At 41.9% G+C, this 16,462-nt stretch overlaps 1 protein-coding gene across 1 annotated transcript in view; it reads left to right on the top strand.

Moving 5' to 3' along the window:
* DGKK (diacylglycerol kinase kappa) overlaps positions 1–9,782 on the top strand; it is a 259,182-nt gene extending 249,400 nt beyond the window's left edge. Inside the window, exons 25-29 of the mRNA XM_059680086.1 lie at positions 1,017–1,177; positions 1,731–1,872; positions 3,082–3,168; positions 7,100–7,210; positions 9,675–9,782. Of these exons, the coding sequence (XP_059536069.1) occupies positions 1,017–1,177; positions 1,731–1,872; positions 3,082–3,168; positions 7,100–7,210; positions 9,675–9,782 (609 nt within the window). The remainder of the gene's footprint in view (positions 1–1,016; positions 1,178–1,730; positions 1,873–3,081; positions 3,169–7,099; positions 7,211–9,674) is intronic.
* Positions 9,783–16,462: the final 6,680 nt, after the last annotated feature.

Below are 16,462 nucleotides of genomic sequence, written 5' to 3'. Positions count from 1 at the left end.
ACACATCCCCAGGCCCCACACCAGACCTAATGAATCAGAATGGGGATGGGTAGTTTCTGGGAACTTGCATTTTTAAACAACCCCCCCAAAGACATTCTGATATATACTGACATTTTCAAAGCTCTAAGAGAGTGAGACAAGGAGCTTCCCTCCTATGGTTTTAGACAAAGCTGTCCTCTCTCCACTGCACATAGAGCTAAGACTTTGAGTAGTTACAGAGAAATCTGTTCTTTCAACAAGAGATTCTTCATTAACTATGGTTTTAGGCTCCTCTATGGTTCCTTAAGGTGCTGCACTCACAAGTGTCACCCACTTCCGCTAAGCCATCTAAATCTAGAAAGGAGTCATTATTGATCAGATGTTCGGTGCTTGGAGGCTTTCTTCCATTCTGACCTGAAGACAGTCCATAGAAGCAGCAACAGAGAGGAGAGGGAAAGTATAGTTTATAAACTGCCTACTTTGTGGTAGACAGTTTAGATATATTATCTCTAATTGTAGGTCCTCCCAACAATTCGATAACATAGATACACTTATTCCCATTTTACAGGTGAAGAAAATGAGGACCAAAGTGGTTAAATAACTTGCTAAAGGTCATACAACCAGTAAATGATAGAAAGATCATTCAAAATTAAATCAGATATTTCTGGTTCTATAGTCTATCACAACATATTACTAAGATTTGGCAAAGAAGGGAACATGAAAGATGCTCCACTATCTTATTGATAATGGTGCAACCATATAACAGTGTCTGGGAGGCAGATGTCTATCTGATTGTATCATATTGTCCCAAGACTCACAATAGTAACAACAGCAAAAACTAAAAGTGCCTAGTACATAAGAGACATTGAATAAAATGATGGATATTTGTATAGGTGTGTAGTTGGGTGTGTGGGGGAATGGGGGCCCTCTTTTCCCTTTACCCACAATACCCACAAATTTCAGACTCACAGACAGATCTATCACATGCCCTCTTAGCTAGAGAAATCATTAGGATCTGCCACTGTCTTCATCTCCAGGACTTTGAAAACTCAATGAAAATGTGGGAGTGCAAGCATACTGAAATTCAAGCTGCCTCTCAACCCCAGTTGGACTCCCAGGAATCTCAAGATAGCCTCTCTGATGAGGAGTCTGCCCAGATACAGCACTTAGCCCAGCTTGCAGAAAACCTCATCAGCAGGTAAGTGAAACTAGCCTAGACACAGGGCTGAAAATCCTAAAAGGGGATATAGGAAGAAGCTGATTTGTATCTATTGGCTACTGGGGAGCTTGGTCTCAGAAAGCAGTCTTACCCAAAGCTCTGAAGTTTGACAGGGACCCTGACAATCCAAATAGAAAATGGTCTTTGTGCTCAGCAACATGGACCTCTCCCATTAGACCTAGAGGTGAACTTTTATTTCCTCCTGTTTTCCCAGACCAAACAGGGCTAAGAATGTTTATCCTTTCCCTTAAATATCAGCAGGGCCTTGGAGTTCCTCGAGTCATCTTCCCTCCTGTACTCTGGCCTCCCACTATCCTGAAGCACCTACAACTGAGACAATATAGAAAAAGATGAATACCTAGAGTAGAGACATTTTTGGCATAGATAGCTACCTAAAAAAAAAATAGGAATAATAGGAGGTGCCAATTTGGGTACCCAGGGCTTTCTATTCTTAGCCCAGCCCTCACCAGCACCCCAGGACAGAAGTCCTTCAGAAATACAGACTTATCTATCTGTCCTTGTTTTATTACAGACTTACTAACCTGAGCAAGGTCCACCAGCATGTATCTGTCCTCATGGATTCTGTGAATGCCAGTGCCAAAATCCTGGATGACACCTTTAATGGCCAAGACAGCAGCAATGAGGCAGCGGCAGCTTCCTTTACTCCCATTGAGGTAAGGGGGCAAAGGGCAAACCAAATAGTAAAGGTGATGAAAAGGAAGGAAGGGGATCCTTCCTAGGCTGCATGGAGAAATTGGGCAATGATAGGTCAAGAAATTGATGGATAGAGTAGAAGGGAAGGCAGGTATTCCTTGACTTTTCCAAGTCCAGAGTGGCTACTAGGGGAATCCTATAGCAGATTTCATCATCTGAGACCTACCCCTCTTCTCTGATAGCCACCTACCACACTGACCTTAGGGGGAAAAGGGCAATTAAATGGAGAGAAACTTGGCCTTGGACCTTCTTAATCCCAGGTAACCTGTTAAGGCAGCACCTGTCATTAAAACCTGAGCTCCAGGCTGCCTTGGTTTCCCTCTCAAGGGAGATATCCAGATGAGAATGCTTGAATGCTTGATGTTAAACGTGCCATCCCATAACTTTACCTATTGCCAAAAGATTTATGGGATGCTTTTATTTTAAAAATATTTTATTGATTTCAGAGACGAAGGGAGAGGGAGAGAGAGATGGAAACATCAATGATGAGAGAGATTCATTGATTGGATGCCTCCTACATGCCCCACACTGGGGATCCAACCTGCAACCCAGTCATGTGCCCTGACTGGGAACTGAACTGTGACCTCCTGGTTCATAGGTCAATACTCAATGACTGAGCCACACAAGCTGGCCTATGGGATACTTTTAAAAAGTAATCTTAGTGCTAGGCAAATGATACCAAAGGGCCACATATAGAGCCAGGGTTTTCTAAAATGTTGGTTACCTATATATTTTGGGCCAGTTCCTAGTTGGAGGAAGCTTTGAGTTTCAAGAAGGCAGAAGGTTGGGCCTAACTTCACCTACCATGGGAAAGGTACTAGTAGTTTTATTCCAGTGGCAGCAAGTAGCCTCAAGGTTACTCTCTGGTTTTCATGTTTCCTATTTCCCTATGCCCATAGCACTCAATCGATGTCAAATGCCAAGTTGTACTGTCTCACTTCATAGGATATGCCAATACAACTACGGTAGTTGACAGCTGGTATCAATTCTAATTTGGTCCCAGTGCCCATGCTGTACTAGCTGTATTATATTTTGAATATTACTTTTTTACCTACAGCCACATCCTACTAGCCTGTTCCTCCCTTCCCACAGAGAGGAACAGCTACTAACCAACAACTCCTCTGTCTTTGTCCTTTCCCTTACTTTCTTTTCCATTTTTCTCCTCTCAGACTCTAAGCAGAAATGATGCAGTCGATGTTACATTTAGTCTTAAAGGGCTCTATGATGACACCAAAGCTTTCCTGGAAAAAAACTTGGTGAGTGGAGGGGGTTGGAACAAGGGAGGGCAACGTATCCCATCATGATCTATGCTTGGTTTTAGGGAATTGGAAGACCTGGAGGAGATTTTTAGCCAGGTGCTTAGCTGGCAGTCCCTGCTGTGTTATACTCACCCAGGGTTGTCATTGACTGTATCACTTCATAGGTTATGCTAATCCACTGGGACTACCATATCCTTGAAGAAAAGGCTCCCCCTCTCCTTTGGCAAATGTCTCCTGGGTCCAGGCCCATCAAAGTAGGTTGTTCCCATCATACCTAAAACAGCTTCAGTAGGAAAAGGTGAGCTCTTTCAAGCTGCTCTGTATCTCCCAAGTGTCCATATACCTCTCTCACCATGAAGACAGTATGGAATAGTGGGAAAAGTTGGGAAACTCTAGGTTCAAATTCCAAATCTGCTCCTTACTAACTATACTAGTTTCCATAAGGTTGCTGAAACAGTGTACTAAACTCTGAGTGACATAAAACAACAGAAATGTATTGTCTCACAGTTCCATAGGCTAGAAACCTGAAATCAAAGTGTCAACAGGGCCATATTCTCTCTGAAACCTGTACGGGAATCCTTCCTTGCCTCTTCCTAGCTTCTAGTGACCTGCTAGCAATCTTTGTTGTTCCTTGTCTTGTAGATGCATTACTCCAATCCTCCATCTTCATGTAGTGTTCTCCCTGTGTCTCTCTGTCTTCAAATGGCCATCTTCTTATAAGGATAGCAGTCGTACTGGATCGGGGGCCTACCCTATTGCAGTATGACCTCATCTTAAAAAATGAATTACATCATCAATTACCATATTTCTAAACAAGGTCACATTCTGAGATACTGGAGTTAGAATTCCAACATAACTCTTTTTTGGGGGGGAAGGGAGAACACAATTGAATCCATAACACCAGCTGTGTGAAATAATTTCACCTCTCTGGATCTCAGTTTCCCTATCTACAAAATAGAAATGGTAATCTCTACCTTTCCAGGTAGTTGTGAGGATTAAACCAATTATTGTATAATAGCAGCTTAATAGATGGTAAACTTTATTAGCCTTAGGGAAAATGGACTGAGGCTAAATTTTTGAGCTACAAAAATAGTTGCATGTTTCACAGAAGGCAAAGCCCATAGGCACACATGGTGAGTGTGCTCTGATGAGTCAATTGATCATGACTACCCCACTTTTGGGTTGGCTGTTAGGGCAATGTGGCAGGTGCTGTTTTTGCTTATCATCTAATTATTGTTTATTTGAAGAGGGCCTTCTGAGTTGATATTCCAAGAAGTGCATCCACTTCCCCTTTTCCATTTGCACATCTAATTGGCACACTGCACAGGCAGTGGAATGCCTAAGGCAATCAGGTCAGGTTGACCCAGAATCTGAACCCCAAGCTAGAGTTTTTCAACCTTAGACAATAGCAACAGAAGTACCTTCTATATATTGGCAGAATTCAATGGCCTTGTCAGTTTGGGTAGCAGGAAATATGGGAACTTGGACTTTCATTGCCACTCAAACTTTCTTGAGGCTCATGGCATGACTATTGGTTCCTGCTAGCCAAAAACCCAAATTGAGCACACAGCATATTTAACATAAGGCCTGATAAGAACCCACACACACATACACACATACAAATGAGACCAGGGGTCAGGCAGCAGCTAACTAAGAATGACCAAGTATCTCCAGAAAGGCTATTTCATAGAAGGACTATGGAGATAAGACTTATTTCATTTAGCCCTAGCTAGTTTGGCTCAGTGGACAGAGCATTGGCCTGTGGACCAAAAGGTCCCAGATTTGATTCAGGTCAAGGACACATACCTTGGTTACAGGCTCTTCCATGGTCCAGGCCCTGTTCAGGGTTTGTTCAGGAGGCAACCAATCAATGTGTTCCTCTCACATCAATGTTTCTCTCTGTGTTTCCCTCTCTCTCTTCCACTCTCTCTAAAAATCAATGGGAAAATGTCCTCAGGCAAGGATTAACAAAAAAGACTTATTTCATTTGGGTGTTATTTCTCCCCTTGAAGGAGGATACTACAGAGCTCAGTGTTGGCAGCTGGATGTAGATTTATGATGAAGTAAATACCATCCGGTAACTCTCACTTCCCTTATTTGGCAACCTCATTTGTGCTATGACTAGTTATGTGTTGGGACAGGAACCAAGAAATAAGCACCTAAGTCCTCTAAGTCAGTTTGTACATTTACCTCAGAGAAGAGTCCTGGACAAGTTTTCCGCTGGAGCCAAAAGGGCAGGAAAATAGAGTACAAGACTCAGGCCTACCCACCTACTATTTTTCAGAGCCTGAGTCTCCAGATGCCAAATATGAAGACAATAGGAAGCCATTTTATTCCTTTCCTATTATGATTAGGAATCATTTTCCAAGGCTCGAAATTCCTTTCTTTTCTATACCTTTGGGTTTGACTACCAAAGTGTTGTTGGTAGATATGCCCCTAAGGACTCCCTGCCCCTTCCCTCTTTACTTTGAAGTGATGGTGATTTCTATCTGACACCCATTCTCTCCCATCCCATTGTCATGTGTACACAAATGTCCTATGCATCTGGGCTACTCTGTACTGTCCTAAATCATTAGCTATAAAACAAAATCAAGAGATATTTGTCTTTCTCATATCCCACCCTGAGTGGTCATAACTTCCAGCCTCATCCCTCACTCATTCACCTGCCACTTAGTGACAGTTGGCAAGGTTCCATTTATGGCTGGTGTATCAAGTGGCCACTGAAAGAAGCCACATAAGGGCCAGGTTGAAAATATCAGCATATATCTATACTCCCAGCTCACTATTTACTGGAATATGAACAATATCACCTATGTTGCTGGTCTAGAACTTGGTTTGTCTGAATTGGAGATGGTCCCAGAAGAGTCCATTTTAAGTCTCCCATGGACTGAGTAGAGTTCATTCTGTGGGTGCTGGGGGGTTACTAGGGAATACTTAAGCGGTATTTCCTGAACCTGTGGGACAAGCCATCTGGAACTCATTTCTTACAAGAGTGAATATATAGGGGCTAAAGCACAGCCTGAAGAGACAGGACCTCTTTGCCAGGAAGGAAAATTGAGCCAATCTCTCTCTAGGTCACTCCTTACTTCACAAATCAGCCTTTAAATTACAGTTACTATGTAATAAAGATTCCTCCTAGTATCCAGTTACCCCACATATCCTTTATGAGACTGTGTGGTATAGAGGATAGGCCATAGTGTTAAACTGATCTGGGTAAGTCTAGCCATATTCTGTGGGAGCCTGGCCAGCCCTTTTGCACCTCTGCACTTTTTACCACTTTCTATGCAATCTCCACTTTCCATCCTTGGTTATCAGGGTTTTCTCCAGCTAGTCTTCAGTTGATTTTTCAGGGTTTTTTTTCCTGTATTTTAGTTGTATTTCCAGTTTGGTCCTGGGAAAGTGTCAGTGTAGCCTTCACTTACTCTACTGTCATTTTGGAAGCTAGTCATGTGATTTTGAATGCTAAACTTCTTTGAGTCTGTTTTCTCACATAGAAAACTAGAACAGTATTACTTTGCCAGCTATTGAAAAGTTATTGAAAAGATGAAATGAAATTATGAATGCATGGTTCCTGGAATATAGTATGGGCTCAAAAGTTGGTGGCTGTTATTTATAGAGACCCTTGTCCTGGACCCTAAACTGTAGAGGTATAACTCAATATTAATTGATCCTGGTCAAAGGGCCTTTCTGCTTGCCAAACTGAACATCTCCAGCCCCAAAGGGGGCTTTCATCATTTTTCAGGGTCTCCCTATTGAGAAAGAAAAGAGCTCACTACACTTTTCCATGACTCCACAGCTGAAAATGATGCAAGTTGGCACCCTGTGGTCTCATGGCCACTACCAGCGAATAGCAGTCGAGGAAAGGACAAGAGTCTATGATGCAGGGTGGTAGGCATTGGACACTCACTCTTTTTCCTGTCTTCACTAGTTGAGAAATGCTGAGGATGAGGCCACACTGCAAATCACCCTGGATGCCATGAATGAGGATTTTGAAAAGCTATCTGAGATCAACTGGATGAATTCAGTCCTTTTTCCAGGGGTATGTGACCTGAGGATTGGGAAATAAATGGGAAGAGGGATTATTCCTTGGTGCTCTACCTTCCAGTGTGGACCAAGACAATGACTGATGCAGCAGAGAAAATCTAGTAGTAGCTTTTGGCTTGAGCTTAATGAGTCTCATCTTCCCATCCCCTCATCATAAGTAGACAGGACAAGACAGAAAGCACATTGAAAAATCATATGGCCATGGGAAAGTAACCAGAAAGAACTATTCTGTGGAAGGAGATGATTAGGAAAGAATAAGCAAGTTTGCTTTTTTCTGTGCTATTCTCCTGGTCACAATTCCCCTTTCCTGCTCAGTACATGCTGCCAGGACTGAATTTCATCTGGTACATACCATTTTGACGATACCAGTTGTTTACAGCCAACCTCTGTTCTAAATGGTTGGCTCCCAGATCTTACTGGTAGTTAACGTGTCCAATTATCACCTGTCCCTCCCCATCTTGAAGGATAGTAGGCTTTCCAGTGCCTTCCCCTAGAAGGTGAGTGGCTTAAAAGCAAATCAAGCATGCCACTAGTGGCTACAATATAGTTGTAAGGACATTGTCATTTTTGGACAACTCTGAGTACTTTCCTGAGATTGAAAAATAGTCCCATTTAATAAATCAAATGACCCCAAAATGTCCACCGATTACTAGGTAAATTATTCTCTTTATGGTGTGACATAGTTTTTCTTTAAGTTTCTGCAACATACAAGGGCTCATTTCAAACTGTATGAATCCCTGGTTCCCCTACTCATTATACCTGTTTCTGGTTTCATACACCAATTATATGTATGTTGTAAGCAAGCCACACATATGCATGTTTGGACTTGTGCAGCAATCAGATTATCATTTAAGAGAAAAAGCCACATACAACTTTAGGTTAAAGGATTTAATAACTTTCTCATATATCTTTGCTGATGACTTTGCTGCTTTGAGAGGGGGAAACATGTTGTTATGCAGAAAAGGAAGTCAACTATTGTAGCATGTTATTTCTCTTATTACTCAGTGCAGCTATATCTCACCAAGCTCCCGAACTAAGCAACTGGATTGGACACTGAGAGTAATTAGAAAAACTGTCCATGGTCTAAAGCAGGGGCGGGGAACGTCTGGCCCATGGGCTATATAAGGCCTGAGAAATCATTTGGTCTGGCCCTGCCAAGGCATTAGGAATGAATTAATTAAATGTTTGACCAAATATAGCAGGCCAATTTTTAAGTTGCTAATTTTGTATGGCCTGCAAAGGATGTCATAAATACCCAAATGGCCCTTAGCAGAAAATAGGTTCCCTACTCTGGTCTAAGGTCTCAGTATGTGAGTTGGTGTGGCCTAGGGCATAATCTCTTTTCTGGATTTCAAAATTATCATAAAGATGAAGAAGTAAGGCTCTAAAGAAGGGCAGAGTGATTTGAAAGAAAGCCAGGAAGATGTTTCTCATTCATGTGACAATAATCTTGCTCACCTTAAAACCACAGAAGATTCAGATCCATTTTGGTGGAAAAAGCAGGATGACAGCCAATTATTCATTGGGCTTTCCAAGGCTTTGGCTGAGGGGAAAGGTCTTGTGCCCTTCCTTTAGGTTACTTCTCAAAGACAATTCTGAAGGTCCTGTACATAGCTTAGAGGAGAGAAGGTAAGTAAGAGTCAGAGCAGGAAGAGGATGAGGTCAGGTATATACTTTGATTTTAATGTAAGGATCAAAGGCATACATAATATTGAAGAGAAGAAAATCCCCAAGTTTCTTGGATTGTGTTTGGCTGGACTTTCTGGCAATAAGATCAACCTTGGGATATGTTTTACTAAGACCAGTAGTAAAACAAACACACGTTAGCAGGAGTGAGAGGACTGGGAAGCTAAGCTGGAATTAGAGTCTGAATAATCTAAATAGCAAATAACCCACACTCATAATTAACAGCTATGTGTAGAGAACCTTCTTTGCACTCCAGACATGGAAGTAGGTGGCCTACGAGGCAGGTACTTCCTTATAGCAAGGTATTTACCCAAGGGAATGAGTTGGGGCTTACCAAACTATACGTCTGAAGGAAGGAGTGAGTTTTTCTAATTCATGAAAAGATGCCACATGGGTCAGCAGTTGCCCTAGCAATCTCACCCTACTAATTGTTAGATGCATGACTTCAGGTGACATATTTTACCTCTTTGAGCCTCTGCTTCCTCATTTCTACAATAAGGGTAATAGTAGCTACTTTAAGAGGTTGTTTTGTGGCTTATATGAGAGCATTTATTAAAGTATTTAGCAAGGCGCTTGGCAGAGAATAGGATCTTGATAAAGAAAAGTTGCCTTCCTAGGGCATAGGACTAGAGGTATCTACCACACCTGGATAGATAGCAGATCTGCCTGCTTTCTGCCACCATCCTTGTTCATCATCTTGCCAGGCCTCCAGGAATTATTTCTGAATGTTAGGTAACTAACATTTTGACCTTCATCTTGCTGTGGTTTCCCAGGAAAAATCTTCAGACACTGAGAGTAGAAGCCTCAGATTGAAAGTTAAGTTCCCCAAATCGAGGAAAAAGAAGCTAGAAGAGGAAGACAAGCCTAAATCGGGCCAATGAGTCCAGGGTTTTATTGGTAAGTCTCCCTCACAGGGATAGGGGCCACGAAGACCTCCACATCAGCCCTTGTACCTCCCAGGGAGCTGAATATCCAATTAGAAATGTTCACAGTTATGGTGGTGATGGAGGAGGCTGGCTGAGAGCCAACCTTAGGCAACAGTAAGTGATCTTTTGGGAAAGGTGTGAGCTAGAAAGTGATATGGACACTGGCAGGGGAAGAACCTGAGAAGGAACCTTGCATTGTGATCTCTGTGATGTAGAGAGCTGAAGAGAAAAAATGGTAGGAGGCAGTTACTTTTCTACTTGCCCCATTCCTGTTCTGCGTTGATAAGTATGGCAAAATAACCATACTTAGATCTCTCTCCTAGTCAGCTACAACTACAAGATTTTAGTCCTGTTCCGGAAAACAGTATTATTTGAAATGGGTCGGGGGTATCAGTGCTGGGCATCTACAGGGTCAGGAACAGGTTTCATGACATATCTAAATATTTTTATTCACTATCTATTATAGTAAGTCCCTGTAAATACAAAATTTCGATGTTGCATTATTTGAATTTCAGTTCCATCCCATCTTCAAAATTGAACTTATACATTATTGATATGTCAGTGAGGCTCAAAAGAAGGTTCTCTTAAAGTTGTCAGTTATGCTAATTCTGATGTCAATGTTCTATCCTAAATTTGGGGCCTAGACAACCTGGAAGCTTGAGAGATATAGCAATAGTGGACATAGGGGAAAAGGGATGGAGGGTATCAGTTTGTTTCATTTTTAGGAAATGAGAGTTTGCCCAAATGCCAAGAGAGAATCTCCCGGACCAAGCTGTGTTTTCTCAAGTTTGGTCCAAGGTGTTTGATTTCCTAAGAATCTGCCTGTTGGGAGATAATGGTATTTAAGAGTCTTTCTGAAGTTCCATGGATTTTTCACGTTCTGAGAATTCATCCCACTTGTGTTTGGCTTACATAGTGTCAGCTGGGTTTTTTGTTGGTTTGTTTTTTATTTTATTGATGGTTCAGAGATGGTGGGTACAATAGAAATAAACCAGTCTATCTTCTTTGCTCTTTTTGTGATCCACACATTTGCACATCTGGCAATGTGCTAACCTCATTATTTCTATATTTGTTTGTTTCTGAAGGAAATTTATGGCATCGCAGAAATCGTGAAGATGAAGCAAAAAATGATGAACCCCCAACATCATCAAGATCTCAACTGTAGCCTTTGAAAGCTGGAAGGAGAACTCACAACGTTTAGAATTCTACTATAAAAACTCTGAAAACCTCAATATAGGCTAGACTAAATTATTTTAGAACCAACATGAGCACCACCAAGAAAGATCCTCCAATTCCTTATACTAATACACTTTTCCTGGACTCAATCAGGTCTCCTTAGAGGTTTACATCATTTCATTGGCCAAAGATTCCTATTCTGAGTTGTCTTATTCAGTTCTCCTTCTCTTTGTGCACATTGAGCAACTACAGTATTTAATTGGGATAAGTTCTTTATGAATGGCCTGGGGTCTACAAAGAATTCAAGGTAGTTCACCTCTTCAGGGAGTTTGTGAATGGTTTTCTCTGACTATCAGAGAAACTGTTGATTCTGGGAATAAATGAAAGAAATACTCTCAGGGAGATGAGGAGAGGGGTCAGGGTAGCCAGGCTTGGCTGTGTTTCTTCCCCAGTCCTCCCTGTTGCAACTTCAGGAGGTCTCTTCTAGTTGGTTTATTAAGATGACAATGAGGTCCTGGGAGCATGTCCATTTGCCTATTACAATGATCATGTGAAATCTTTCCTTGTAAATGTAGTGACTGCTCTCTGCAATTTTTTTTGTTTTTTCCATGTGTGCATGTATGTCTTTGCACATGTACAGGTGGTGCTTTGGCGGCTGTGTGGGCCCATTGGTTGGAATTCACCCCTATGGCAACCATATAGGCTCTCTTCCTACTACCTTGATCCTAGCCTGCTTGCTTCTATGGAGTGTTTGCCTGCATTCTTGCTGGATTTTTTAACTCAATGTTTTGCCGCTGTACTGCAGTATAGATTATGTATAGAGACCTATAGATGTATATATTATATATTATATATATATTTTAAGAGCTGAGAATACAACTCGACCTCTAAGTGACCCTATAATTTATTGTGCTAACCCAGGAATCCCTCCCCACCCTAATCCCATCACCCACCCCCATTACCCTACACAAACGCACACGTACACACACACACATACCTCTACCAACTGCCCGACTTCTTGGTGGAACTTCCAATCTTTTGGTGCATTTTCAGCGTCTTTGAAGTGGCTGGGACATACTTATAGCCCAGCTGATTCTGACGCTTCTTTAAAATTCTGAGCCAGGCCAGGAACAGGAGAACAAAACACCAATGCCCTAGAGAAGGGGGCTAAGCTGGCATGCTGCCTTTTTTCTCCGTTTGTCCTGGACTCTACATCAGCAACTGCCCCAACCTGTTCTCTCCCCTTCCCCAGTAAAAAGACCTGTTTGGAGCAACCAGGCCTTGAGCTCTGTGACTTAGATGCCTGAGTTAGGGACTGCCTGACAATCCAGTAAGAGCCTAGGCCCTTCCTCACAAGCTCCATCTGGGCCTACATCTGCTGGACAAGCTGTTGGGTGAGTCCCCAAATCACCTTTGAATTTCCTATCTTGCTCTTTCCCTTGAGTACAGAGGGGCATTCAGAGTAACCAAAAAGAACATGGGCCCGGGAAAATGGAGGCTAATACCCTCTGTTTTTCCAATGGTTCTTCCAAATTTCTTATGGAAACAAAGTGTGCCAAGATTGCTCCCAATCCCAATTTGCATTTTTTTTCAATGCCCACTCCCAGTCAGACAAACCTAATCAAACTCCAGTGTCCAGAGAAGTTCTCTCTTTTTGGCCTTGTTTCCCCCGCCCCACCCTCAACTCACACCTTTAAGTAAGTGTCTCTTCCCACTGATCAAAAGAAAGCCAGAAAACTGGCCTCTCCCTACTTCTCAAACAAACTTAGTGTGCTCAATCACCTGACTCCATCCAGGCTGGTTCATCAAGGTGCACAATCCAGACTCCAACCACTGGTTCTCAGCTCTGGAATTCCACCAGCCTAGCCCACTTAAACCAGCCGCCTGTATTTTACCTCTACAGGGGTGAGGAGAAAAATACTAACAAGGGGATAGTCCCCAAATGTCTGATTGCTGTGCCAAACAAATTAAGAAGTTCTAGCTCTACAACTTTAGAACGTTAATGAAAAAGATAAAACATGGAAAACTTATTTAAGCATCAGCATATGTTAACTTACTGTACATATTTCAGTGGGGGTATGTGCTGTTGCTGTATCTTTGGCTTTCTCTGCTTCATTCTTTCTTCCCAGGAAGAAGTATTAGATCAAATCAGACAAGATTGAGCGTGTTCAGGGTGGTATGGCCATAGACATGTATTAAATGAAATCAGGAAGGTCACCATTGCAGCCTGACTTGGCTTCTCTATGGCTGCACATATTAACATCTGCACACTTACTCCCAGAGTTGGGAACCAAGTTGCATTTTTCTCAGAAGGACCTTTTCCAAAATGGGAATTTTCCAAATGAGCAAATTTAAGGAAGAAGAAGAAGAAGTCCTAGAAGAGGGTAGCCTTATCTTGGCAGTGCCTAATCATGGCTCTGTCTTCTAATTCTTTTTATCACTGATAATAGTAAACTATAATAAGACTCCATCTCTTGTTTTTACTTTGCTGACTTATAATATGTCTTTGTACACTGTAGTGCTATTGTTGCTTTGTTGTACCATCTGGGTTCCCTTTCACCCACTCTGAGCCAGAATGATATTGAACAAAACCACTTGGATTTGAGGCTTGAGTCAATTCATGGAGAATAACTGATAGGTGATTAGGCCCAGGAGCAGGTGTGGTTTGCTAAATTGCTTGGTTATCTCCTAAATTGCTTAGTTACCAGTTGCTTCCCCAAAAGGAAGACAGCTTGCTAAGCACCTGTTCTTGCATGTACTAGCTTGCAAACAAAGCAAGGAATGGTAATCTCTTTCTCCAGGGAAATGGCTTAGCCTCTGGATGCCTAAGTTCCTTTCAGGACTTCAGTATTAACTACTTTCAGTAATATAATTGCTCGAGTGGTGGGACCAGACACCAAGTACCCATCTTAATTATGTTCAGAGATGCCATTAAGAGCCAGTGTTCTGGGGTTTGCTTGCATTTTTGGTAGCACTTTCTGAGGGATTGAGTGGGCAATTCCTGGATAGAACAGTGGGGAAGGAGAACACCAAGAGACTTGGACTGCCACCAATTGCTTCTGGTGTCAATACTACAGGTCAGCCCTCTCTCCAGAAAGGGCCTGTACTGTGTCCAAAAGGGCAGGAGAAGAATAAGAAAGATTTTCAATTTAATAAATTATGTTAAAGATTGATTAGAAGACAGTTGGGGTCAACACAATCTTCCCTCGGGACACAAGTGGAATAGTTTTAGTTTCGTAAAAGACAGAAATGAATACCAAAGCAAACAAACCCATTAGCATCATTCCATCCTGTAAAGGACCTCAACTGGCAATATGGCTTGTGGAATTGTATCTGTATCTTTGTCTGCTAATCTGTAATCCATGCTGTTCTGTTCCATTATTTTTCTTTTTTTTTCAAAGGCCCCTGCAAATCAGCAGGGCCAGGGGCTGGATGGGGAGGAGACGGGTAAAAGCAGAAAGAAAAGGTCCATAAAGTGAGCCTGTTCCTCCTCACCCAAATAATGGAACACCAGTTTTCAAAGTTAGTAGTTTTGCTTCTTAAAATATTTTAATAAATGGATAAACATAATCATACCAGTGGCTCATCATTTACTTCAGGATGGGGGGAAATGAATGGCAGTGGTAATGGTGGATGAGCTTGGGTGGTATCCAACCTCTAAACAAGCCACGTGCATGTAAGGATGGCAGGTCAGGAAGGACAGTAGCAACACAAGCCAAGGATCTCCATCAGGGTGATCATAACATTAAAAGGGATGCCACAAAAAGTTCTAAAACAGCTGCAACTTGGGACAATTCTGTGGGAAAATACCTGCCACTGTAATTGTTTTAAAAGCCAATTCTCTGCAAGACCCAGAATTCAATGAAATAAACTGTAAAGGGAAAGTAACATACAGAAATACAGTCCTGACTGCTAAATAGATGCATAAATGCAAAATGCACACTAAAGAACTTTTGGCATTACAATCTGCCCACCTCACACATACATTACATACTCCTCACCCCTCCAGAAGGGTTTGAGGTTGGAAAGAGTAGTCTGTTCAGATGCAAAATTGGTGAGGCCTGGGATCAAAGTTGGTTCAATTGCTGTCCCACTAACAGAGACCCTTGTCACATTTAATAGGTGGGCAAACTAGGCTATACTAGACCAGAATTCCACAAAATGCTACACCCGGGTAAGAAGTTGGATCTTCTAAATCCTTGACTTACCAATACCAAAACTATCTCTTACTTAGAGATGAAACAGATGTGATCTTCAGGACCATATTTCAGTCTACCCCCATAAAAACTATATTCTTAGTCTTTCTGATGAAAAGAGCCCTGTTTCTGAGGAGCTATCACTACGTTAAGAAATTTATAATACATCCTGTAGGCTAGGGGAGTACCATCTGAATTGAATTTAAGTCTGCTTTTTAAATCATGGTATAATAAAATTGCCTTTTTTCTTTTGGTGTAAATGTCAACGAATTCTAACACATGTAGATATTCTAGTAACCACCACCACTATCCAGGATACAGAATAATTTTCACTGCCCCATAAATCTCCTTCACATCATCCCTTTATAGCCACATCTTAACTCTACCTCTAACACTGACCTATTTTCCATCATAATAGGTTTTTTTTCTTTCAAGAATGTCATAGATTTAAAAGGGAACTTACTGTATGGGAAAGCATATTTGCCCATAATCCATTTAATAAGGGTTTAATTTCCAAAACATACAAAGAATTCATACAACTCAACACCATGAAGACCAACGATCCAATCAAAAAATGAGCAAAGGACCTGAATAGACACTTCTCCAAAAAGGACATACAGATGGCCAAGAAACATATAAAAACATGCTCAACTTCATTAATCATCAGAGAAATGCAAATTAAAACCACAAGTGAGATATCACCTCATTCTTGTCAAAATGCCTATCCTATATAATAATAGACAAATATGGTAATTAACCATACCTCCAACACGCTTCCCATTGGCTAATCAGGGCGATATGCAAATTAACTGCCAACCAAGATGGCGGCTGGCAGCCAGGCAGCTGAAGCAAACAGGAGGCTTGCTTGCTCCAGTGAAGGAGGAAGCCAAGGTTCCCCGCATGCCACTGCTGGGCTCTGAGCTTGCAGTATAAGAAACAATGTTGCAAATATAGAAGCTAAACAATCCCCATGCTTTCAGCCAGCCGGCCGAGCTGGAGTTGCAACACAGTTTCAATTATAGAATCCAAACAAACCAGATACCTGCTTTCAGCAGCCGAGGTCTCAGAGTTGGAGCCGAGCCTCAGAGCTAAAGCCAGCTCTCAGTTCCAGTGACAGCCATAGAAGGTAAATAAATCCCAGAATTAAAAAGAAAAAGAAAAAAAGAAGAGGTTGGGAGCGTCAGTCACCTGCCAGCCTGAAAACGGCCCTCAGCCCCTCACCCAGACTGGCCAGGCACCCCAGTGGGGACCCCCACCCTGAAG

The sequence above is a fragment of the Myotis daubentonii genome, chromosome X (assembly GCF_963259705.1).
Source record: "Myotis daubentonii chromosome X, mMyoDau2.1, whole genome shotgun sequence".
NCBI lineage: Eukaryota > Metazoa > Chordata > Mammalia > Chiroptera > Vespertilionidae > Myotis > Myotis daubentonii.
This window is presented reverse-complemented; position numbering and strand designations above follow the sequence as displayed.